Source organism: Notamacropus eugenii, chromosome 4 (assembly GCF_028372415.1).
Source record: "Notamacropus eugenii isolate mMacEug1 chromosome 4, mMacEug1.pri_v2, whole genome shotgun sequence".
NCBI lineage: Eukaryota > Metazoa > Chordata > Mammalia > Diprotodontia > Macropodidae > Notamacropus > Notamacropus eugenii.
In genome coordinates, this window is record NC_092875.1 from 174,433,957 (window position 1) to 174,460,067 (window position 26,111).

At 38.6% G+C, this 26,111-nt stretch overlaps 1 protein-coding gene across 1 annotated transcript; it reads right to left on the minus strand.

Annotated features, from left to right (window-relative positions):
- Positions 1 to 1,897: 1,897 nt before the first annotated feature.
- LOC140502379 (phosphatidate phosphatase LPIN3-like) lies at positions 1,898 to 23,861 on the minus strand. Its single transcript, XM_072606588.1, is given in 5 exon segments — positions 1,898 to 2,007; positions 2,010 to 3,916; positions 9,057 to 9,186; positions 21,266 to 21,365; positions 23,850 to 23,861. Coding segments are annotated over 5 exon segments (2,259 nt in total).
- Positions 23,862 to 26,111: the final 2,250 nt, after the last annotated feature.

Below are 26,111 nucleotides of genomic sequence, written 5' to 3' on the forward strand. Positions count from 1 at the left end.
CACAATTTTCCCACATCTTCTCCAACATTTATCATTTTTCTTTTCTGTCATATTGACCAATCTGATAGGTATGAGGTAGTACCTCAAAGTTGTTTTAATTTGCATTTATCTAATCAATAATGCTTTAGAGCATTTCTTCACATGATTGTAAATAGCTTTAATTTCTTCCTCTGAAAACTTTTGACCATTTGTCATTTGGGGAACCCAAATAAGTTCTTATACCTATCCCCTAAACCTTACTTCCAGGCTAATTCCAATTAATCCATGTTTTTCTCCCCACATTCTATCTAGAGCCTATTCTGCCCATGTTTCCAATACTAATTTACTTCCATTAACAAGTTACGATATGCAGTTGGATGGACAACCAATAGAATGGGTCCATACACTTTAGACAGATGTTGTGCATAGACAATGACTGGGTTGCCTTTAGGAAACTTTGAGATTAGGGACTGTCTTTTTTCCTCTTCTTGTATCCCCAGCACATAGCACAATGCCTGGCACACAGTAGACACTTAATAAATGTTTGACTGTTTATAAATGCTCTCACTGAAATCTTAATAGTTAGCTTTAGATGCCAGCTCTAATAACCCCCCTCCCCCTCCAACTGGACTTAAAGGAAGCTAGGAATCAATAGACGTAGCTAAGTGGCTCAGTGCATAGAGGCCCAGGCCTAGAAAAAGGAAGATCCAAGTTCAAATCTGGCCTCAGATGCTTACTAGCTATCTGACCCTGGGCAAGGCACATAACTCTGTTTACCTCAGTTCCTCATATGTAAAATGACCTGGAGAAGTAAATACACTACAATATCTTTACCAAGGAAACCCCAAACGGAGTCACAAAGAGTCTGAAACAACTGAATAACAACAAGAATTAGTTAACGTGTTTGAATCAATGTCTTACTGCACGTACTGGACGTGTTACTCTGGACAAATATTTCGTTTCTCAGCGCTCTAGGCCACTCTGAAAGACACCAAGTTGGAGAAGAGGCACTGACCAGCATTGGTATTCTTGACCAGGAGTTCCCTACACCAATAAAATCATGGATTTTGTCTTTATCATCTATCTATCAATCTATTTATCTAACTACCTTTCTTTCTAAAGATATATATATATACGTATGTATGCATACGTATTAAATATATGTATGTGCATATTATTTGTGTATTGTATTCATTTCTCAAAATTCATTCATTCTACATATTAAGTTTGTATTGTATACAGAACACCATGTTTGTGTAAGGAGAGATGCCAAGTTTAGATAAGTCCTGGTCCTGATCAGGATTTGGTGTGTATTTAACAGGTGAAAAGATGGGACAGAAGCTTGTGGGTGGTGTCTGGAGAAAGAAAGGAGGGAGGAAGAGGAAAGAAGGGAGAGGGGGATGAAAGACATTTTTTTTTTTTTTTTTTTTTTTTACACACTTCAAGGTTTAATCTCTCCAGGGCAACAAGACAGACCCCTTTCCACAATGATCATCTCCCCTCCTCCAGGCTCTAATGCCATAGTCCCATGTCCTATGAATTAGGGCAAGAGGAATGGCTAGAGTCAGTTGGTCAGCCAGCAGGGGCCCCTGTGGGCCTGGCCCAGGAGGAATGCCTGGGCCCATGCTGTCCCCCCCACCATGCTACTCTGCTCAATGTCACAGATTCCAATCCAGTAGCATGCGTGTGCTCGTGTGCATGTGTGTGCGTGTGCGTGTGCAAGTGCTGTGTGTGTGTGTGTAGGGGTACAACAGGTAGGGAGACATTCTAATCCACCAGGTTTGTGAGGTCTTGCCTGGAAAGTGAAAGGAAGGGATTCCTCCAGAAGGAGAACTGGCTATACTCTGGATTGACCAGCTTCACACTGGGCCCCACTTTTATAGGTGGAAAGATGAGCTCCACGGTTTCCCCAAGCCGGTCATACGTGGTCTTATGGTTCTTGATAAGTTCCTGAGTGAGCTCTCCTTGGGGGTTGACGGTGAAGATTCGAGATTTGGGTATCCCTACATGAAGATAGGCATAGACATCACTGGCACGGTTCCCAAAGCCAGCAAAGAAGGGATCTCCATGGGGCAGGAATAGGTGATGGATATCGGTTAGGCATGCAATCTTGAACACCTCAGGCTTCTTTTCAATCACCTCCCTGTGAAGAGCAGAGAAGAGGCTGCTGGGGGTCAAGAGGAGTGGGCCTTTGGGGAGAGCACAGCCCTGCTCATTCACCCACCGCAAGTAGCCCCTAGTGAGGTCCGCCATGCCAATGGATCGGGCTGAGCAGTAAAGGAATTTGTATCCATTTAGGTGAATTTTGTGATAAAGCTTGATGATTCCATTTTGAGTCCAGTCCTTCCCCAGCTGGGGCAAAATGTGACCCAAAGCATCAGACTTGGTGATGGTCCCATCGATGTCTGAGATCACCACCTTGTCGTACCAGTTCCACAGGTAGATGTTGGCATGGCAACGGCAGGTACCCTGGTACTGAGTGGTCACACTAAACACCACATCATTGGCTCCCTCCCTCAGATTTAAATCTCGAATTTGATCAGACGAGAGACGAAGGGACTTCTTGAAGGCAGAAATAGGTGGAGGAGAAGGAGCATTCAAGACCAGCAGGTTGCTGACAGAGTCATCGTTAACAGATAAAATATCCATCATCTGCTTCTGCTGGAGGGAATTGCTCTTTGAAGTAGATGCCACCTCCGCGACTTCATACTCCTCAGTTATCGGGTCCTTTTGCCCCCAGGAGAACCACCAGCGGCCACTCTTCTTGGGCATTTTCTCCTTCACCAGTTTGTCAATTGTGCTCTTGGGCAAACTCTTCTGAAAGGCCTGAAGGGACAGGATCATCGGGGCAGCTACAGCCCAGTTGTAATGCTTCTTTCCAATTTTCACCACAAGATTGGGGTCATCCAGGATTCCTGGGTTGTCAGCAAGATACTTGTAGGATACAGCATATTTGGTAAACTTCTCTGTTGAGATGTCCTGGTTATCAGCCAGTCCACCACAGAGAGAAAGTTTGATATCATTCCCCTGCTCCAAGGCGTTATCAGACAAGTGGCTTATGTTATCCTCCAGAGCTATGACTGAAGAAAAGTTTGTCTCTGAAGAGGAAGGCTCAATCCATCGTCTGACTTCAAGACTAATTTCACTTTGGGGGAAGTAAGGGGTAGCATTAGTTGAATTCAGGGAAGGCAAATCTTCAAGGTGGATATCGCTGTGTCCCAGGTGCTGACTTCTCCTCTGTGTTTCCTTGCTCTCTTTTCTCTGTTCAGAAGGACCAAAGCCCTCCTAGACTGGGAGCTCCTTGGCTGACGTTATAGAGCCAGATGAGGAGCACATCTCCGGAGCATTCTCAGCCAGATTCTCCTCATTGTCCTGTGCAAGTGAATCCCAGGCTGTTGGGAGTTTTCTTGATGTACAGCAGAACTTTGTTCCATTTGAAGGTCTGCTACTCTGGGAAGATGCTGGAGGCTGAGGAAGCCTCCCCCAAGGCCACTGTATGTGGGACTCAGTCCTCGTGGAGTTCTGTTCCGGGTATCTTATCTCCAGCTCAGAGTCACTCTTGAAGCTCGTTAGATATTCTGAGGATAAACTCTCTTCCAATGGACATTCCACATCTGAAAAGATAAATGAACCTTTGGACTCTACAATGGCATCATCCGCAGTGCAGAAACTGTCATTCTCTTGGCATACCACATCTACATGGAAATGGGAATCTTTGGGCTGTGCAGAGTCATTATCATCAGCGCTAAAAAACTTTGAGGACACTTTTGAGGTGGGTTTCACTTCTAAGACTGTCTCACTCTGTATTCCTTCCAACTCCTCGGAACTGGAATTTGATGTCATAGCTGTTACCGTCTTGTTTTTCTTCTTGACCTTCTTCCGCCGGCGGCGCTTCCTCTTCCGCAGTGTGATGTCTATCTCTGAGGTCTGTCTTTGTCTTTCATTTTGTCCAAAATAAGGAGTGGCTTGAGATCACTCTATGACCTCTTCCAGGCATTCCTGAAGCTTTAATGACTTTTATCACTTAAAATTGTACTTGGATTTTTGGGACACCCTCTGTGTAGAGATAGATAGATAGATAGATAGATAGATAGATAGATAGATAGATAGATAGATAGATAGATAGATATAGATATGTATGTGTATAGTTATATATATATATGGACATACACACATAATGCATGTATGTATATTGTGTATACATGCATATACATAAGGTGCCTTTTAGAAAAGGTATATACAAGATATTACATATACATAAATATTACATATCACATAAGAACAGCTGTTTACTTGCTCTACTACAAACATTTAAATGCTTCCTCTACTTCCAAAATAAATGCTTAAAATAAAAAAGGCTCCTAAGTGTGCATTAACAAGTACTCGAAACATAAGACAATGCCCCATTACACTTATTACATATTTATATTCTCCTGGGAGGCAAACAACTCTGTGGGACAGCTGAACAGATATTTCCTATTCACCTCAGATCAGTACTGTCTGAATAGCTCACTAGTCAGGATCATCTAGCCAGTCAGCAATAGCTCTTTAGTCCCTTGAGGCTCAGTATGATCCTGTCAGTAATTATCTTTTCTTCTTAGAAGCAGTATAGTTGCAGCTATCATCTCTCATGCCACCAACTCATGAATCCCCAAGTTCTTGAACTCATGAGCTTGCCACCAGGGTTAGACGTTTGTCAGGATTCCTATTTAGGATTAGAAATTGAAGTACAAAGCAAAAGAACACCAAGGACTTGAGATCCAATCCCAAGTCCAGCTAAGCAAGTACATGCCACATATTAGAGTTTAGCCACCATTGTTGCTGGGGGGAGAGGAAAAAGAAATCCCCTCTGCACCTTGATGGAAGTTCAAGGAAAGCTGATGTTGGTTGTGCCCCGGAAGAGGGTAGCCCAAATGAGAGAAGGGATGGAGCCTTTCTACATCTGCTGAGGGGTAAGAACTCTTCCTAGATAAACCACCAAACATCTCCAACAAAATTCTCCAATCACAGGGACCAAGAGACCAATCAGAAATTGCCCCATCACATTTCCTTTAGCAAGTGGCTGGAACACACAGCCCACAGAAGATGACCAATGTGCATGCCCATCTCCATAGGAAGTTTCCCAGCCTAGATCAGGCGATGTCTCATGAATACTCCCATTACATATTGATGGGTATACATACATGCATACATGTTGTTTTGTTGTTGCTGCTTGTTCTTTGTTTTCAAAGAGGACCAATGACATCACAGGGTGATGTCTTGACTTGCACAGAAATGAGATTTAAGTGAGGCAGAGTTGCACAAAGTTGTAAGCCTCACTCTTTCTTCTAGAGTCATCAAAGTCCAGTGGCTAGACAAAAGTCAGGATGACTGGTGATGACCTGGGATGCAGTGGGTGACTTGGTATCTTCAATGTCCAACCAAGATCTAAGCAGTCCACAGTCCCTGCTTCAGCTGCCTTCAAAATTACTGGAAAAAAATTATTCTCATCTGTCCATTCTATTGGGGACGATCTTCACATGCTTGGGGTAGATAACCCCTAACTCATCAGCTGGTCTGAGGTCTGTCAGTTACACTCACCCTGAGATAAGTAAGTCACTGAGATGTGGCCACTGCACATGCTACAGCTTCTTGGAGTCACAGGTAAAAGTTTCAGTGAATCAGATGGACACCAAAGGTCAATGAAAAGCCCTGAAAAGGGCTCAGCAAGTCTTCACACCAAAGGTGTTGAACATTCCATACACCCCTCATACTTACATACATACATATACACGTACATCCAAATATGTGATATACCCATGCATATGGTTATATCAATGTATATGTGTACACACACATACATGTAGTTATTTGTCCTTCATTTTCAAAGAGGATCAATGAAATCACAAGTAATATCTTGACCTGAACATGAGTTGGACTTATATAGAAATATATAAGTCCATGTGTATCTACATACAATTGACATGTCCACATACATACATATTCATTTAATACATACATACATATATATATATATATATATATATATATATATATATATGTAAAATGAGCTAGAGAAAGAAATGGCAAACCATTCCAGTATCTTTGCCAAGAAAACCCCTAATAGGGTCACAAAGAGTCGGACATAACCGAAACAATTCAACAATAACACAATTACTGTACATGAACAAAAGTGAGAGTAACTATCCAATATCCTCTTGAGCGCCTAGCACAGTGCCCTCCACAAGGCAGACACTGAGTAAACATTTATTGATTAATTGATTGATTTCTTAACTTCAGCAAATGTGAAAAATGTCCTAACAGCGCCATTGGGTTATGTCAATCCAACAAGAATCTGGAGAGAAAAGGGTCATTAATTCACTTCCAAGTCATTTATTCTGTGTCGACACTAAGGAAGTAATGCTGGTGTTAATCTCCATTACCTGAGGTTTAATTTAAAACTACTCTATCAATCCCAATTGCTTTAATACAATCTAATAGTAATGGAGCATTTTCACATGCAATGAAAAAAATGTTTGCTCCTGTAGATCAGGGTCAAAGGAGACTTCTAGCAGTTAGGTTCCCTTGTTGGCTTCTATAGAGCTGACAGTCTAAGATTAATGTCGATGTCATTTCCCCTGGGCCAGAGCCAGTCACATCTGGGCAGTCAAAGGGATATTGGTTTAGACCTGTTATTTTATAATCTAGCATTGACCTTTGGAATTGCCCAGTTTACTCAGACCATTGTTAAGAAAGGAAAGCTGATTATCAATGCAGTGGTCGGGCTCTTCCTCCAGTCTATCCTCTCTGCAGATCTATCACACTATTGTCCAACCCTAAATAATTACCTTATGTTGAAATACCATAGGCAAAGAATGACACTAAACTGGTCTTCATAGAAGGGGAAAAGAAGGTTTGGATTATACCCTAAATGAATAACTTCCTGTGCTTGTCTATCAGCCCTGGCCTCTTCCACACCAGGGCGTCTTACGTTCATTTGTGATAATTCACAGAGGTTCTCTCCTTCCATGCAATTGCCTCGTGCCTACCTAGAAAAGTCCCTCAACAAAATTACTATGCTCCAGGCAATTTGGCCTGGGCTAGACTCCCCTTCGAAGGCATGTGCTTTTATTCTTAACATTAATAAATATGATTGTTTACTGCATCAGGCCTCTAGCTACACATGTGGAGAGGGTGAGAGAGACTTTAAGCATCCATGAAGAGTTGTCTTCAGAAAAAAATCCAATTTGAAAAATCAAATGAAACAATCACAGCACGCTGATCCCCATCAAATCCTGCCTGCTGCCTTTTAGACAGAGCTGAAAATATAATGGGCAGGGGAAGGCACTGGTGTTTAGTGACATCTTTAGGACGAATTGTTTTCAGAATTAACCAAGATCCCTAAAATATTCAGTGATAAAATATTTTAAAGGAGGCGACAAATCAAGCTCACTTATTTATTCTGCCTCCTTGCTTCTCTGGCTTTGTTCAAGTCTCAGCTAAAGGACTGGCAGAAGCCAGTCTCCCCATAATGTTAGCTAGCTCTTTTACCTCACAATTATCTTTAATTTATCTAGTATACATATATATTGCTTGTGGGGAAGCTAAGTAGCACAATGTGCAAGGTCAGAGTCAAAGATGAGTCTTCCTGAATTCAAATCTGGCCTCAGACACTTACAAGCTGTGTGACCTTGAGCAAGTCATTTCATGCTGTTTGCCTCAGTTTCCTTTTTTGTAAAATGAGCTGGAGAAGGAAATGACAAACCACTCCAGTATCTCTACCAAGAAAACCCCAAATGTGGTCATGAAAAGTGGTACATGACTGAACAAAAACATCTTACTTGCACGGGGTTGTTTGTATGTAGCCTCTCACCCTATTAGATTGTAAACTCCTGATACATGCTTTTGCTTTCCTTCATATTCATAGTAGGCACTTTAAAAAGTTTGGTTGTTCAACTGTGTTTGACTCTTCAGGGTACTGGAATGGTTTGCCATTTCCTTCTCCAGCTCATTTTACAGGTGCAGCAAAAAGGGTTAAGTGACTTGTCAGAGTCATAAACAACTACTAAGTGTCTGAGGCTGGATTTGAACTCACAAAGAAGAGTCTGCCTGACTCTAGCACCACACCCTTGGGCAATACCACTAGCTGACTTAAAAACTACCTTTAAAAAAGCTAGTTGGCAATTATTGACTTCATAACTAACCAATGAGATCAATTCCCCACCCAAACTGAATATGTTTAGAAATACTTGATAAAGTATAAGACCCACCTCCAAAAATAGAATCAGTTTGGCTCTTGGGTTCTTGATGTATCTAAACAGGCCAAATAAAACAGAAAACTGAACATTTATCCAGAGAAAGCATTCTCAGAGAGTCAATCAGAATGGCAGTTTTATAATTACACAACTCAGATAACTACCCCCCTTCAGTCTATAGAATTCTTGATAAACCCTGGGGAACTGTCAAAGACAAAGAGGAATGAAAGGGATTACCCAGGGTCTGAGAGCTAATGAGGTATCAGAGGCAGGATGTGAACCCAGTTCTTCAACACCCAAGTCAGCACATTCTCCACTACCTAGCTAAAGTAATGGTCTGCTTTATTCTGCATGTGTCTTTGAAGCCAACAGACTGTGACTTCAGAACTAAAAATTGTCAATCAGTTTCTGATGCCTCCAAGAGACATTTCAGAAAAAATTTATTTGTAAGTCCAGGAAGTGGGAACAGTTGGAGAAAAAAACCTGTATGTCCACACCTTGAACTTGGGTACAGATTGTAAACTTCTGTCAACATACTGTCAAGCTTGAAGGGAGATCTCCTGGGTGATTCAGTGAGCTGCTGCCATGGGGCCATGACCCAGTTGCTGATCAATTGAGAAGGGCAAAGTGAAACAGCAGCCAAGCACAGAAGTTTTGATTTATGTTAATATGCAAAACCTTCAAGGGAATTAGCCCTTTTTGCCCCCTCTGTATACTAGTATAGATAACAATTTGAACTCAGATTATAACAAATACCTCCAGATTGTCCTTTTTGACAGGTTTGATGTCATTCTGGAAAAAGCTTTTAAAAAGCTCAATAAAGTGAGTTCATCCAGGACCCACGTGAGGGATGAGTCCTCAGCACTGTCCTGGTAGCTGATGAACAGAAGACTCGTCTGGTGGCTCTCGGAGGAAACACCAGAGCTGCTGGAAGCCAAGCAGCTCCCCCAGCTGTTGGGGCCAATATTGGCCTCTGTGAGGGAAGACAGAAAATATGGAGACGTGGATGAAAGTAAAGGGAGATTTCCATGAGGCAGGCATGCTCCAGGGGAGGGAAAATCACATTTGCTGTGTGCTTTGTTAATACTAGGTCAAGGTGGAAGAAAGAGAAAGAAAAGCTCTAATGACGCCTTGGGGCTTATATGCTTCATTTCAACATATGGTAAAAAGAGCTCATTTAGGGTTAGAATCAGATAGAATTGTCCCTAAATGCACTTTTTATCTTTATATTGTATTAGCGCTTATAATAGGAACTCTCATGTCTATTCTCCCTCCCCTTCCTTCAATTTGTCTTTCGCATCTCTGCCAAACTCATCTTTCTCATGCAAAAATCTGGCACCATAACTCCACTGCTCCTCAGTCGTTCCTTATTACCACCTGCTTAAAGTTCAAGTTCTTTTGCTTTGTATTCAAGGCCCTTCATATTCTGAGGCCAAATTATCTTTCTGAGCTTATTTCGCACTAATCCCTTTTATGCTGTCTACAATCTAGGCCAACTGGAAAGCTTACTGTCCCCTAAAAATGCCCCAACATTTTCTTACCTCCATACATTTGCTTGTACTCTTCCTTCTGCCTATAATGCTGTCTTCCACACCCCCATCCTAGAAGTCCTAAATTATATATTAGCCTTTTCAAGAACCCTTATACTCTGATCATTAATGTTCTTTTTCCCTTAGAACTTGCAAAGTACTTTGAACCTTCCGAGGCATTTACTAAGCAATATTTGTGTCATAGCTGTCTGTATTTGGAGTCTTCTCCCTCTGTAGGACTATGGGATCCTTGAAATTAGGACCAGATTTCATCTAATCCTTTCATCTCTCCCAGATTCTATTCTACTAACGGTAGGTGCTCATATAAATATGTTTAATTTGAATTTCAAGAAATATATATTTGGCAAGAATGACATTCTCAACAGGTCACACATTCCAGTTGAGAAAGTCAGCAAAGAAATCTGGCTATTTTAAGTATTAAAAAGAAGAAGAAGAAATTCTATATAACTTGCTCTACTTGTTACAACATTTTAACCAACAGACCCACAAGGTGCCTTCCAATGAACTCTCTTCACAAGGGAAAAGCAGTTGTTTATTGTACCACACCTTCTTACCTAATGAGTGGTTCAAAGGAGCTTGCTCGAAATTAGGAAATTAGACTATGTGTCAAAAAAAGGTTCTGCAAGCTATCAGAAATGTAATGCAGGCAAATCCCAACTAGAAAAGAAATCCAGAATCTCAGAGTTGGAACAGACCTCAAAAGTCATGGACCTTCCAATCCATATAGAAATATGAAATGGCAATTCAGTCTGTTCTTGAAGACCTCTGTTGTCATGGGCAGGGGTGTGAGGCAGTCAGCTCAAACTGGCTCCTGACTGTTACATTTTCAGTAAGAGTATTTACCTTAGAAATCAGTAAATGCTACAGATCAGGGCTTGATTTATTGTTTTACTGATTGTCTAGACTTAAGAAAGTGATGGAGAAAATATTAATATTGTGGATTAAACTTTAAAATGTGTCTTCCTTTTAGGTTGTTTCCCCCAGAGCACCACTGGGGGAAAAACCACTACCTCTTGAATCAGTCCATTTCACTTTTGGATAGCTCCACTTGCTAGGAAGCTTTCCCTTTGCTGCTGTTCAATTGTTTCAGTCATGTCTGACTCTTTATGACCCCAAACCTAAAATTTTCTCTTCACAACATCTACCTGTTATTCTTAGTTCTGTCCTCCAGAGCAAGCAAGTTAATCACATGACAACTCTTCAAATACTTTTAATTCAGCTATCATGTCCCTCCTAAGTCCTTTTTAGGCCAAACGACTCTGTTTCCTTCTATCAGTTGTTATGTAGTATGGACTCCAGAACCTCTACCATTCTGGTTCATCTCTCCTGATGCTTTAAAGCTTATTAAAGTCCTTTCTAAAAATGTGTTACTGAGAACACTCTAGATATGGTCTTATGAAAGACTATTATAACAGAATTAGTATATGCAAGCACATAATAAGCACTTAATCCACATTTTTAAACCAGGTAGAATTTTTAGGGTATCTGCCACTTATCAACAAAGAAGATGATTAGAGATATGAATTGGTGAACTTGAATGGTCTCGTTGTCTTTGAGAAGACACACAAGGTGAAAATATTACCAAAAGTGTTGATTGGCTAAGCTGGAAGTCACTGGTCTAAAGATAATCATTGATGAGTGCCCATTTTGCAGATCCCTGATTGAATATGTGGGTGACAGTGTCTCAACAAGAAGTAAATATAAATCCAGGACCAATAGAAACATTCGTTACATGACCACAGTTTAAAAATCTCCAAGAAGAAAAGACCTTTCTAGAATTTGCTGCATGTCATCAAACATTTGTGAAGAATTATACTGTCACTTCCAGATCACTTAACAATCTCTGTTGTGAGTATGTGTTTGGGGAAAAATCAACAGCAGAAGTAGAAGAAAAGAGAAGACAATCTGACCTGACCCTTTCTACACCAGTGGGGTCAAACTGAAATAGAAACAGAGGCCACTAAACCGTATACAAGGATGGCTGCCAATCTCATTTTGACCTAGAAAACCACAAGTTAACATTACCTATGTTCCATTGTGTTTTTATTTATTTTAAGAAATAAAATAAATAATAATGTGAATAAAATAAACAAATAATATATAATAATAAATATTTTATTTTTATTATTGTATTATAAGTAAAATAAATATTTTATGAAAATATTTTTTAAAATAATATTTTAATTTGGTTTCTGGGATTGTTGCCAGTTGTAATGTGTGTTGTGAGCTGCAATGGCTCCTAATACACCTCTGCTCTATACTATTTACATATAATTGGAATGGGAAATATGAATAAACTTTCAAGTACTTAGTACCTGTGTTGGCTTATGAAGATCTGTCTTGCCCATTGGTTCAGGACTAGAAGGCTTGGTAGCATTCTTATGCCAAAGGAAGGAAAATGTACAAATTGGAAGGTTTAATAAAAATTAAAAACATCAATAAATCAAACAAACAAAAAACTCTGCCTGTAAGAATTTATGACCAAACAAGAGATAGAGAACATTACGAAATGAAAAGTGGGTAATTTTAATTATGTTAAATTGAAAAGGGTTTGCACAAACTAAACCAATGCAACCATGATTAGAAGGGAAGCAGAAAAATGGGAAGCAATTCTTACAGCAAGTGTTTCTGATAAAGACCTCTTCTCAGATATATAGAAAACTGAGTCAAATTTATAAGAATGCAAGTCATTCTGCAATTGACAAATGGTCAAAGGGTATGAACAGGCAATTTTCAGAGGAAAAAATTAAAGCTATCTATAATTACATGAAAAAATTCTCTACATCAGTATTGATTAGAGAAATGCAAATTAAAACAACTCTGAAGTACCACATCACACTTATCAGACTGGCTAATATGACAGAAGAAGAAAATGATAAATGTTGGAGAAAATGTGGAAAAATTGTGACACTAATGCATTGTTGATGGAGTTGTGAACTGATCCAACCATTCTGGAGAGCAATTTGGAACTATACCCAAAGAGCAATAAAATAGTGCATACCCTTTGATCCAGCAATACCACTACTAGAGCTGTATCCCAAAGAGATCATAAAAAAGGGAAAAGGACCCACATGCACAAAAATATTTCTAGCAACTTTTTTTGTGGTAGCAAAGAATTGGAAATTAAGGGGATACCCATCAATTGGGGAATGGCTGAACAAGTTGTGGTGTATGAATGTAATGGAATAATACTATGCCATAAGAAATATGAAGACGGATTTCAGAACTGACTTGCATGAGCTGATGCTAAGTGAAGTACAGATACAGGAGAACATTGGACATGGTAACAGCAACATTATGTGATGATCAGCTGTGAAAGATTTAACTCTTCTCAGCAATAAAATGTTCCAAGATACTTCCAAAGGACTTATAATGAGAAGTGCTATTCACATCCAGAGAAAGAACTATGGAGTTTTAATGCAAATGCATATTATTTTCACTTTTTTATTTTTTGTTTTTCATAGTTTTTTCCTTTTGTTCTTCTTATTTCACAAGATTTATGTGGAAATATGTTTAACATGATTGCATATGTATAACTGATACCGAATTGCTTGTCATTTTGGGGAAGAGGTGGGGGATAGAGGGAGGGAGAAAAATTTGGAACTCAAAATCTCATAAAAAATGAACATGGAAAACTATCTTTACATGTAATTAGGAAAAAAATGAAATACTAGCTACAAAAAAAATTTAAAACCAAATTAGGGGAAAAAAACCATCTAAAAAGTCTGCCAATTCTTTTTTCATGTTTTCATCAGGGATGCAATTTGGTGAATATATAATATATTCTCGCAAAGCTTTATAGAGATGCAAAGGTAGGTATATGAGTAAATAATTACTGATACCCCTTTGATCACTTTTTTTAAAGTAATAATAATATACGTGATTTTTTTCTTGTGCCTAATTGTGCCATCGCTAGCATAGAGGGGCTCAGTGGTCTAGTCCACCTTTTCTTCATGTCTTTGCTTTTCTGCTTTCTCAAGCAGCACATCAGAGCCTGTGATGCTGTGAATCCAAGTATGGTGACTCCACTGGCATGGACAAAGAATTCTTTGCTGGAAATCATGACTGATCATTCCAACTTTTTTGTCTATTATCCTCACTCTCATTTCATCCTGAAATATTCCCAGAATGGTCTGGCATGATTAGGTTTTCCACCAATCTTGCTTTCTGCAGACTTACTTTCCCTCTTTTACTTGTCTGTGTTTTATAAGGTGATATTGCTCATAATTTTCACCCATCCTCCTCCATAAGATTTTGCAAATAACTTTCTATCCCAGACTAATATTGTCCTTGGCTACCATGTCTCCCTGCTTGGTAAGGGGATCAAGTGTTTTCTGGCTAGGGCAGTTTCTGGGTTCTTTTGGCTTTCTCCTTGCATTTTGCATTGATTAAACTTCTGTAAGAAACAGTCATAGTCAATGTTGATACATTCTCCTTTAAACATCTTCGATGTGTGGGTGGGGCCAGGACTACTAGGTAATTTAAATAGATGAGGATGGAGCTCTTTTAATTACTTGCCATATCCTTCATTTTTATTTTTCTAATTTGTTATTGATTTTGATCTTTGTTGGAACAAGTCAGTGACCTTATTTTATATATCTAATTTGGAAATGACTCCCAAATTGGAAAGAGAAGTATCCTCTGGGTTCAGATGCACTAAACTCCATTTTCGTTATGTAATTTGGCAAGTGCTACATCACAGAAAGATGCACTCTTCTTGAAGAAAGCATTTATGACATATGCGTGTAAGATGGTACTCCCATGTGTAACAAATATCTTGTATGCAGCTGACTGTATGAAAGTGATATCCTCTACAGATGAACCATTATCCATCATTGTGCCTTTTCCCAAAAACTCTATTACTTCAAGATACCATCTAGAACCACTTGTCAATCACTAGCTATTCCCCAAACCCATGAGAAACTCCTCGTCTCATTTTTCAAAATCAGACATTGCTATAAAATCACATATTCCATATCATGATAAAAAATCAAATGGTTTAATTTGCAAAGAAAAACACAACAAAATTAGCAGTAACAGAAATTGTCGCAAATCTAAATTCTTACTCTAATCCACACTCAAGTGAACCCTCAATCAATTAATCAATAAACATTTATTAAATATCTAATATGTACCAAGCATTGTACAAGGTCCTAGAAATACAATTCTAAAGAGTATAGGTTCCTGCCCTCAAGAATTTTACAGTCTTCCTGGGGAAAGCAATATATAGTTATATTAAGAAGGAAGACACTAGTTACCTTAGTGATAAGGAAAGGGTTGATGGCGAAGGTGGCATTTGAGCTGAGGCTTGAAGGAAACTAGGGATTCTAATAGATGGAGGTAAAGAAGGATCATATTCTAGGTGTAGAGTCATATTCTAGACAGACATGTGCCTGTCTAAAGGCACAGAAATAGAAGATAGAATGCTATGTGTGAGGAACAATATGAAGCTCTATTTGGCTGGACCAGTGTGGAGGGAAACAGTGTACTTTGAGTTTGGAAAGGTATGTTGAGGCCACTATATTGAAATTATTGAATTTATTGGAATATTGAAATTATCAAAATTGAAATTAAATGCCAAACAGAGGAATTTCCATTCAGTCTTATAGTCCACAGTATTCCTGAAGATAATAGAGACCCACTGAAGATTATTGAGTAGGAAAGTGACTTGATCTGATTTGCCCTTTAGGAAAATCACTTTGGCAGTTGTGTGGACAATGAATTAAAGTAGGAAGACATATGAGGTAGGAAGACCAATTAGAACCCTATTTGTAAGAAATCTTGTGAAAGCCTGAACTAAAGGAGGTAGCTATGTGAGTAAAGAGAAAAGAATATATGCAAGAGATGTTACTGAGGTAGAAAAACTAAGAGTTGGCAACTGATTAGATTTTGTGGAGTGAGTGAGAACGAGTCAAAAATGATATAGAAGTTGTAAACTTGGGTAACTTCAGTTACGTGGGTAACAATAAAAAGAGTGAAACTGTGCCCATGCTTTAGCAAGACAGTCCTTTTACGCCTCCTTAATTGATTTTCTATCTCATTTCCCATAGTATATGCTCTATACCTTCACTTCTCTTTTTAAATCTCTCAGGTTTCCCTTGCCCCCAACCTCTTGGCTGAAGACTGAGCTACATAATTTATCGAATAGGGTCATTCTCTGTTTACTTCCTCCTCCCACTTTCTGCCCCTTCTTCTGCCAATCTGCCATCATCCCTGCAGAATCAGAATGGGGCTACACAGGACTAAGAGCCTTTTTAGTTTTCTTTGTTTTATGAGTTGCCTTAACCAATTAATCAATCAATAAACATTCATTAAGCATCTACTAGGTGCCAGGCACTGTGCTAAGCACTAGGGATACCAAAAAAAAAAAGAGCAAAAGACTGTCCCTACCTTAAAGGAACTTACAATCTAATGAAGAAGACAACATGCAAATAAATATACAGAAACAAGCTATAAAAAGGATAAATAGGAAATAAGTACCAGAGGAAGAACTGTTTCTTGGAAAACCCATCCCTTGGAAAAATAGTGAGTTTGGGGAGAAAAAAAACGAGTTCTACTCTGGTCATGTTGAGATTAAGATACCTTAAGTGTGTTTAATTCAAATTGTTCAATAGTTGGTCATGCAGAACTGGAGCTCAAAAGAGACAAGAGTTAAATATGAGATTTGGGAGCCATCTTCTTAGAGAAGATCATTCAACCTGTAGAAATTGATGACTTCAGTAAACCAAATGAGAAAGCAGAGAGAAGGCCAGGAAAGAGTTTTGGAGTATGCCCACAGCAGGAGCAGACATGATATGGATAATGAGCCAGCAAAGGAAACTGTGAAGGACTGATCAGAAAGGTAGGAGGGAAACAAATAGAGAGAGGTGTCATAGTAATCTATAAAGAACAGAGTATCCAGGAAGAAGGAATGGCCCATAGTGTCAAGTGCTACCAGAAAGCCAAGAAAGATGAAGACTGAGAAAAAGCCATTAGAACTGACACAAGATCATTGATAACAACAATTTTTTCTCAGCTAAGGCATGACAATTCTCTATTCTGTATAAGTAAAGGAAATATTGAGTCACAAGAAAAAAAGAAAGAAAGCTAATCAGTGGCTTTGGAGAGGACCATTTTAGTGGAGTAATGCTTCTGGAAGCAAGATTTACAAAGGAGTGAGAGGAGATGAAATGGAGGCAACAAGAGGAAACAACTTTTTCTGGGAGTTTGGTTAATAAAGGGAAGAGAGATACAGTGTAATAACTTGATGGTAGGGTTTAGTGAAACTTGTTTAAGGTCTGGAGAAACTTGAGTATGTGTATAAGCAAGGAAAGACCCAACAGAAAAGGAAATATTGAAGACTACAGAGAGAGAAAGATTATGGAGGTAATCCACTGAAGAAGATAGAAGGGGACAGAATAAAGGGTGCATGCAGAAGGACTGGCCTTGATAAGCTTGAAAGTTATTTCTTAACTAGAAACTGGAGTAAAGGAAGAACAAATGGAGTATGATGTCAAGAGGGAATAAGATGAAGAAAAGGGGAAAAAAGATAGTCCACAGAGAAAGACTGCTATTCAATAAACTATATTTGTCTTATCTGACTCTTCGTGAGCCCATTTAAGGTTTTCTTGGCAGAAATACTAGAGTGATTTGCCACTTCCTTCTTCAGATCATTTTACAGATGAGGGAATTGAATTCAACCAGGTTAAGAATACACAGCTAGTAAGCACCTGAGGCCAGATTCAAACTCAGAAAGATAAGCCTTCCTAATTCCAAGTGTGGCACTCTATCCACCATGTCACCTAGCTGCCTCAATAAATCATATACCTCAGTGTTAATCCATGAGGATAGAAGTAGGGAAAGTATGGGGGGGTTTAAAGAGAGAAGTAAAGATATAGAACATATATTATGGAAAGGGGGATAGAGAATCAACTAGGAGGGGTAAAAGGATTTTCTTGCTACAGTGAAGGCACAGTTGAGATTAAAGAACATCAAAGTATAATGGAGCCAATCAGTGCAGTTGTATGCCTTACTTTGTACTCATTCCCATGTTCCCCAATGGGTGAGGCAGAAATCTGGAAAAACTTTTCATCTCTTGCCATCACAGGTGCAGAGGAGGAGCTCATGGTCATTAGTGACACCTGCTAAGGAAGCAAATGAACAGACACAATTAGAGGAATAGTTGGAGTCAGTGGAGCCTGTATATGGAACTTCTCTAGACAGCTCAGGTATGCCACAACATATACAGGTGGCTGACTCAATTCCTTTAATAATGCGATATTATTCCTTCATTATTAATGAATAACTCATTACCTCATTCATTAACAAAGATCTCATATTTACATTATCATGCTAAATGAATGCTTATGGATGGTCTAAAAAAATATATTTTATTCTTCTGCTTCCTCTTCTACCAATCTGTCGTCCTCCCTGCAGAAGTAGAATGAAGCCACACAGGCTCCTATGAGCTATTTTTTATTTTTCTTTGTGTTGTGAGTTGCTATAATCAATTAATCGATCAATAAACATTTATTAAGTGCCTGCTTTTGTTTAGCAAAGTCTCTGGATATTAAAAGAGGCAAACGACAGTTCTTGCCCTCAAGAACTTGCAATATATTGGGGAAGACAACATGCAAACAAATATATTGAAACAAGTTATACACAGAATAAATAAGAAATAATTAAGAGGAAAGGCAGTAGCATTAAGAAGTGTTGGGGAAGATTTCCAGGAAAAGATGGAATTTTAGTTGGCACTTAAAGGAAGTCAGAGAAGTCAGTAGTAAGAGCAGAGGGGGGAGAATGTTCCAGTTATGGGGAACAGCCAGAGAAAATGCCAGAAGCTGAGAGATGGAGTATTTTATTTCTGGAACAGCCATAATATAATATAACATAATAATGTAACAAATAATATAACGTAATAATAAACATATAATATATGTTATAACAAATATAATAATATATATTATGACATACTTATATGTGTATATACTAGTAGCTAATAATTATAACTGGCATTTATATAACACATACTACATGGCAGGCACTCCACTAGGTACTTTAAAAATATTGTCTCCTTTGATCCTGACAACAACCCTGGGAGATAGGTGCTATTATGTAAAAGCACACAGGACCCTGACGTACACAGGAGAGCCTGCTATCACAGGTTTTTAGATCTGCTTTTCTAAAAGGAAAGGCAACTTTGGAAGGGTCAACAGTCACTTTAATCAAGCACATGTATTAATCACTTTGTTCAGGGGGAAAGTCAGCACTCTGACCTTCAGAGAAAACACAGAGAAATCAAAATCAACAGACATGGTTTCCAACTGCCTGACATAAGCATACATCATAAATCAGCAGACAGATCCACCTATCTGATCATTACATACATACATAGTTACCAGAGAGAGAAGCACCAACATCTTGGTTTTCAAAGGAGGAGTGGGTAAACTCCTTAGGGGCTACTCAGAATCTCATCTGGCCAAACAAACACTTCCAAAAAGTAAGCCCTAAAGTAAAATTCACCTAGTACTTATACACATTTCAGAGCCAGAAGGTGGCACAACCCTTGAGGACCAGGGCCTCATCACCAAATTAACAAAAGGTGTGGGCCTTCCTCCAAATCTTCCCTAATAAAACCACCCTTAATGGGCAGGCCCTTTAATGGGTAGGGAAGATCTTTAATCTCATTAAAAAGCAGAAGTTAACAATATGCCAAAATGCATTATCAATACTTATTATCTACATTTTACAGTTGAGTAAACTGAGGCAAATAAAGTTTAAGTGAATTCCTCAGGGTCACACAGTTAATGAGTTTCTGAAGTCATATTTGAACTCAGGTCTTCCTGACTTCAAAGTCAGCATTAAATCCACTGTGTCACCTAGCTGTTTTAGAATGTAATCTCCTTTAGAGCAGAAATTGTTTCATTTAGTGTACCTGATCTCCATCACCTTTTATCTGGCAGACATAGGTGTTAATGAATATATACTAATTGTAGTTGATTGCTATCCAGTTATTCCTCACTCCCACTACATGACTTTCTTTATATTCTTTATGTTTTATTCCTTCTGCCAAGTTATCATAGGTAATAAATTAATGCAATTTATATGCCCAATATATCCCTAAATTGCCCTTTGTGTAACCTAAAATTTTTATTCTTTGAATAGTGATGTTTTGTAATTAAGAACAACCAAAATAAGGTATTACCAGGAAAATAATGTTTTTTCTCAAAAGAATTTTTTGTTCTTTCAAAAAGAATGTAGGATTCATTGATAGCCTATAAATTATATACCTATAGTCCTTGCTATCAGAAAGACTGAAGCTGATGAAATGTTTGAGTTCCAGATTTCTGAACTGCTATAAAGCTAAAAAATAGATCTCCACACTAAGTTTGGCACCACTATGGTAAACTCCATGATAAATCCCAGTATTGGGGGACCACCAGGCTGCCTGAAGAGGGGCAAACTATCCCAAATTGGAAAGAGATCAGATTAAAGCTTCTATATGAATCAGTATTGAGATTGGACCCAAGTGTCTACAAAACATCCAGTGTGGGAGAGTTAAGAAAGTAAAGTCTATTTTTTTAATTAGGAAGATAAAGTTCTTTTTTTTTTTAATCCTACATCATGAATCTATTACTACTATTCAATTCCAGGTGCAGTTCATGAACCATCCGCAGTGGTTGTGATGAGGTTCAGACTCTGGGAACTTCCTTGAGCTCCCCTGGAATTTCCTCACTGAACCTGGCTTTTCATACTCAAATTGAGCTCTCCTGTATCTCCTCACAGAATCTGACCTTTCACACACAGATCTGTGATCATTGTCTGTTATCCCTTGATTGCCCTACCTGCTTCCCACTTAGGCGCCCCCAAGTCTGATATTTTTTGACTCTCCTCAAGACCCTTCCTAAACCCCTCCTCCCATCACCCTGGACTACCAGACCCCCCAGCCCCAGATCCCTCCTATACTCTTTTCTGTATTTAAGTTCCATCCTGCCTCCATGAAGGCGCTCAGATGCAATCCAGCTCAGACTCTGTCTAGCTGGGATTGTGTCTGGCCCGCTTGTGAATACAAGCATTACGAAAGCTTAGGCTCCTTAAAAGGCAACCCAATTAGGCGAATCCTTAATAAACTTTGTTTTCTTTGGCTTTAAGAAGGCTTGAGTCGAATTCATTCGAGCACGACCCGGACTGTCGGTATTTTGGGGTTCCCGATCACCCCTATACCTCATCAGTTGTCTAAACTAATGGACCAATTCAATGAATTGCCCTTGAAATTCATATCATATAGATATTTTTCATCCAATTGTTTTTTTTCCTTTTAGTACTGTTGGGCTGAATGTCTTTCAAGAGTTTAAGAATCTCAGTCTAGGAGTGTCTGCTACATTTCATGAATTGATGTAATCAGTGCATCATCAAATTGAAACATTTAGAAGACCTCAACATCTATACTGAACTGACACACCAAAGTTAAGCCACAGGTCCAGTGTGGCCTGGGAAGAGAACCTGTATCTAAGGGCAGCTAACCTGTGGCAAAGAGCAGTTGCTGGTCCCAACAGTCTACTGAAAATCCAACTAGGGACAATGCTACAGTTGTGTCACCCAGACCCAAACCAAGTTCAGGAACCTGCAAAGTTCAGACCAGAAGAGCAGAGATTAAACTTCACGCCATATAAGCTTGCAAATTTGTGGTCTGAGCCACCTCTGAAGTCTTTCAAGAAATCAGCGCTTAACACTTGCAGAAAACAACAGAACCTAAAAGAATATAAACTAAGACCAAGTATGACTTAGACGTTCCCTGTAGAGAGGAGCAAGCAAAGTTCTCTCTTTTACATATTTCAAAGAATCAAGAAGGACTTTGACATGTGAGAATATGTCAAATACCTATTTCTAAGAAAGTCTTTATGGTTTCATTTTGCTCTACTAAGGTTAAATGATGTTTTAAATTAAAAGACAATAATAATAATCACAGTGGGATTTTGTATTTTCTGTGTAATCATTCCCAGAGCTTCTTTACCTACTTCATATGTTAGCTCAATGGTATGGTACCTTGGGGATGACAAATTCCCTGTCTTCTGACTCATATAAGGCTTGCACTTTGAGATGATAAAATACCCCCTTACAGGCCACTAAGCAGGAAAAACCAATGACACCACAGACCTTTAAACAAAAAGTAGTGACTTCCCAACTTCCTTCCTTTAACTCTCCAGCCAATAGCTCTCTTTCAATAGATTTCCTAGGACAGAGTAGGGAGTGGATCATCACATTTCCCTGCATCCTGGTCATAATGGTGACAGGTCTCAAGTAGGGGAACTAACCCAATTGATAAATGGTCAAAGGATATGAACAGGCAGTTTTCAGAGGAAGAAATTAAAGCTATCTATAGTCATATGAAAAAATGCTCTAAATCACTACTGGTTAGAGGGATGCAAATCAAAACAACTCTAAGGTACCACATCACACCTATTAGATTGGCTAACATGACAAAACAGTAAGATGATAAATGTTGGAGAAGATGTGGGAGAGTTGGAACACTAATTCATTGTTGGTTGAGCTGGGAGCTGATCCAACCATTCTGGAGAGCGGTTTGGAACTATGCCCAAAGTGCTACAAAAATGTACATATCCTTTGACCCAGCAATACCACTTCTAGGGCTGTATCCCAAAGAGATCTTAAAAATGGGAAAGGGTCCTACATGTACAAAAATATTTATAGCAGCTCTCTTTGTGGTGGCCAAAAATTGGAAATCAAAGGGATGCCCATCAATTGGAGAATGGCTGAACAAATAATAGTATATGAATGTAATGGAATACTATTGTGCTATGCGAAATGATGAACAGGAAGACTTTAGAGAGGCCTGGAAGGACTTATATGAACTGATGCAGAATGAAAGGATCAGAACCAGGAGAACTTTGTACACAGCAACAACCACAGTGTGAGAGGAATATTTCTGGTAGACTTAGTCCTTCACAACAGTGCAAGAACCTAAAAAATTCATAATGGACAGAATGGGGCAAAATGCCTTCCACATCCAGAGAAAGAACTATGGAACTGGATCTCAGAATGAAACAGACCATTTTCCCTTGTGTTTTGTTTTGTTTTGTTTTGTGGTTTCTCTCATTCATTTTAATTCTTCTATGCACATGACTAAGGTGAAAATGTATTTAATAAGAATGTATGTGTAGAACCTATGTAAGATTGCACACTGTCTTGGGTAGGGAGGGGATAGGGAGGAGGGAAAGAGGGGGAGAGAGGAAAAAATCTAAGATATATGGAAGTGATTGCAGAAAACTGAAAACAAGAAAAATAATTTTTAAAAAATAAAAATAAAGTAGGAGAACTAGACTGGTTGCGCTTGGACCTGGTCTCCTGGATGTCTTTCACACTTTGTATGTCTTTCCTTTCTTGAATAGGCAGCAAGCAAGGTATCAGTTTTGAGATGAATTTTCCAGGCTTGAAAGTGACCTTGTAACTTTGAGATCCAAAGGTACTGGGTCTATCTGGTGGAGCTTACTAACAATGAGAGAAGTAACTGAATTGGAAAAAATGATCACTGATAAGAGAATGAGCCCAAGCCTGGCCAGACTGGCCAATAGGCATGGACTTTGAGGCAACAGGATAAAGCCAAAGTGAACTATAACAGTTCCTATTCAGCTATCTCACAAACTGCTCAATGTTCTGAAGGAGTTTAAATACCAAATCCTAAGAAAATGTAGCAGCATTCTTATTTCTGTACCTCAGTCAATCGTGTAATTGCAAAGATGTGGTCGGCTATAGAACATTATTTCTTTCTCACATTTTCATCAAATATATCCTCAATAAATATATACATACCTATATCTATATAGATATATGGATATAGATATATAGATATAGATCATTCTCATTAAAGAAATGAATTCTACAAACTAGAATTCATTGATGTCCTCTCAATCTTCTTTTTTGTGAGGGATACAGTCTGTGCTTTTCCCCAATCATTTGATATCCTCTTTCAAAAATCTTGAGAGTTAATTACTCAAAGCCTTCAAAACTGTATTGCCTCCACAGTCTTCTTTTCATCTGACCCTGCTGCTCTTTCTGTATTCATTTTCTTTAGTATTGATAATATTACCTTGTATCGCATGTTGAGGACTATGCCATTAAAATTCAATATGGTACCTATCATTGACAAAGAAAATTGTTTGTTATGGAAATTATAGATATTTACAATTTTTCATCTGATTATTATAATACTGTTTCCAGTCTTATATTTAAATATTCTTGAGATGATTGAACTTAATGGGGTCTCACATCAAACTTATTGGAAACTCATTTTTCCCATCACCAATTCTTGCTGTTTTAGGAAGTGATATAACTCATAATCTTCTATCAGCATCTGCCATTAAGTTTTCAAATCAGTTTATATTCTAAGTCAGTGTTACTCTTCACTGTTGTGTCTCTCTGCTGGGCAAAAAGATTATTGCCTCCAAATACAACAACAACTCTCTTAGATCAAGGGACATCTTAGGACTTAAGGTCTAGATTTATTTTTGTTAGAATAAATAATAATAATAAATAATAAAATAATAATAAAATCTTGATTAGCAGGAAAACTTTGGAAATTGAAGCTACTGTGAAGTGGTTAGGAGACTGTGAACTCCTGAAGGCACAGATGACATTGGTTTCCATCTCTGTATCCTCACACCTAGCACAGAGAGCCTTGCATATACAGCAGACGCTTCATAAATATTTACTGAATTATTTTGTTGAATTAATTGAATCTTATAATTAACTGAGATTAGCTTTGGGGAAAAAAATGTCCTTCATGCTTCAACTGTGCTGTTGCCATGATTTCTAATATTATTTAATAAGTACAGGCTACAGAGCTTTTCTTGGACAATTCAGGACTTTGCTGAGTCTCCGTGTCATGATTCTGAACATTGATGAAGGTTCTAAATGATGATGATGACCTTGGGAAGAGCAATAGTTCTGGATTTAGAGGCCCCTGGTTCAAATCTGGCCCATGACATTTCCTATCTCAGTGATTTTGTGTAAGTCTCTTAACCTCGATGGACCTCATATGTCCCATCTATTAGAAGAGGACATTGAACAACATGGTCTTGGAGTTCCCTTACAGCTGTAGATCTGTGATTCTAAGTCCAGGATTGTGTATGAAGTAAATAAAATAGATGAGGTTGAATATGTGCTGACTCCCAAGACATGTCCTAAAAATTGTTTATATTGGGAGGGGGAGGTTTAAAGAAATACTTTGGATCTGCTTTTTTATTTTGCAATTTGTCTCTCATAAGTCAAGTAAAGACCATGAGAAAGGAAAAACAGTGAAACATAATTAAGTATTTCTCCTACTTGAGTGGAATAGATTGGACTTTTCCATATCTCTTTTTCACAGCTAATTTAAATCCCCCTTTAAAAATCTACATCAAAATCATAGGTATTTTTCCTGGTCCATAATTGTGGGCTGCCTTTAAAAAAATATGCTTAGGTAGATGCCCCATTTTTCTCCCCAGCTGAAACTCTACCTGATAAATAAAAAAAAAACTATTTCTACTGTTAGAGAAAAGAATAACTTGGTGCAATCCACAACCATCTCCCTAGGCAGGAGGATAGCATTGGTATGTAACTTTGGCTCCTTTTTTCTTAACCACTACTCTAGGAGAATATTCCACTAGACTTCAGCATATTCAATTCAGTTCAGTTCCTTTCAGCACGCTTTTGTCTGGGACTAGAAGTTCAGGTACTTCTTCCTGACCCCACCCCCCTACACCACTTTCTTTGCAAAGGTAGGAGATTGTGAGTGTAGAAGAATGCATATACAATAATGTCAGATTATTCTATGTGTTGGTTTCATTTGTCAGTCAGTCGACTGACATTTGTTAAGTATCTATTATGTCCCTACTATGTGCTGGGGTTACCAAAAAAAAAAAAACAGGGAAAAAAACAGTGCGCCCTAATGGAAGACAACAAGAAACAAATATATATAAACAAGCTATATATAGAATAAACAGGAAGTAATTGGGAGAGGGAAGGCACTAGGCTTAAGACATGTTGGAAAGGCTCCCTGTGGAAGATATGGTTTGAATTGAGATATAAAGGAAGCTAGGAAAGCAATAGGCACATAAGGAGGGAGAAAATTCCAGGAAGGGGGACAGTCAGAGAAAATGCCTGGAGCAGAGATGGAGCATCTTGTTCATGGAATAGCCAGGACGCCAGTGTCCCTGGATTGCAAAGAAGGGAGCAAGATTGGAAAGATTGTTAGGAGAGTTGGTTTTTTTAGTCTGTTATGAAAGAGGGAGTGAGGAGGGAAGCCTAGGGAGATGTAGGTGATTTAGAGACAGAAGGTATCAATAAAAATGCATTTTTAAATTAAAGTAGT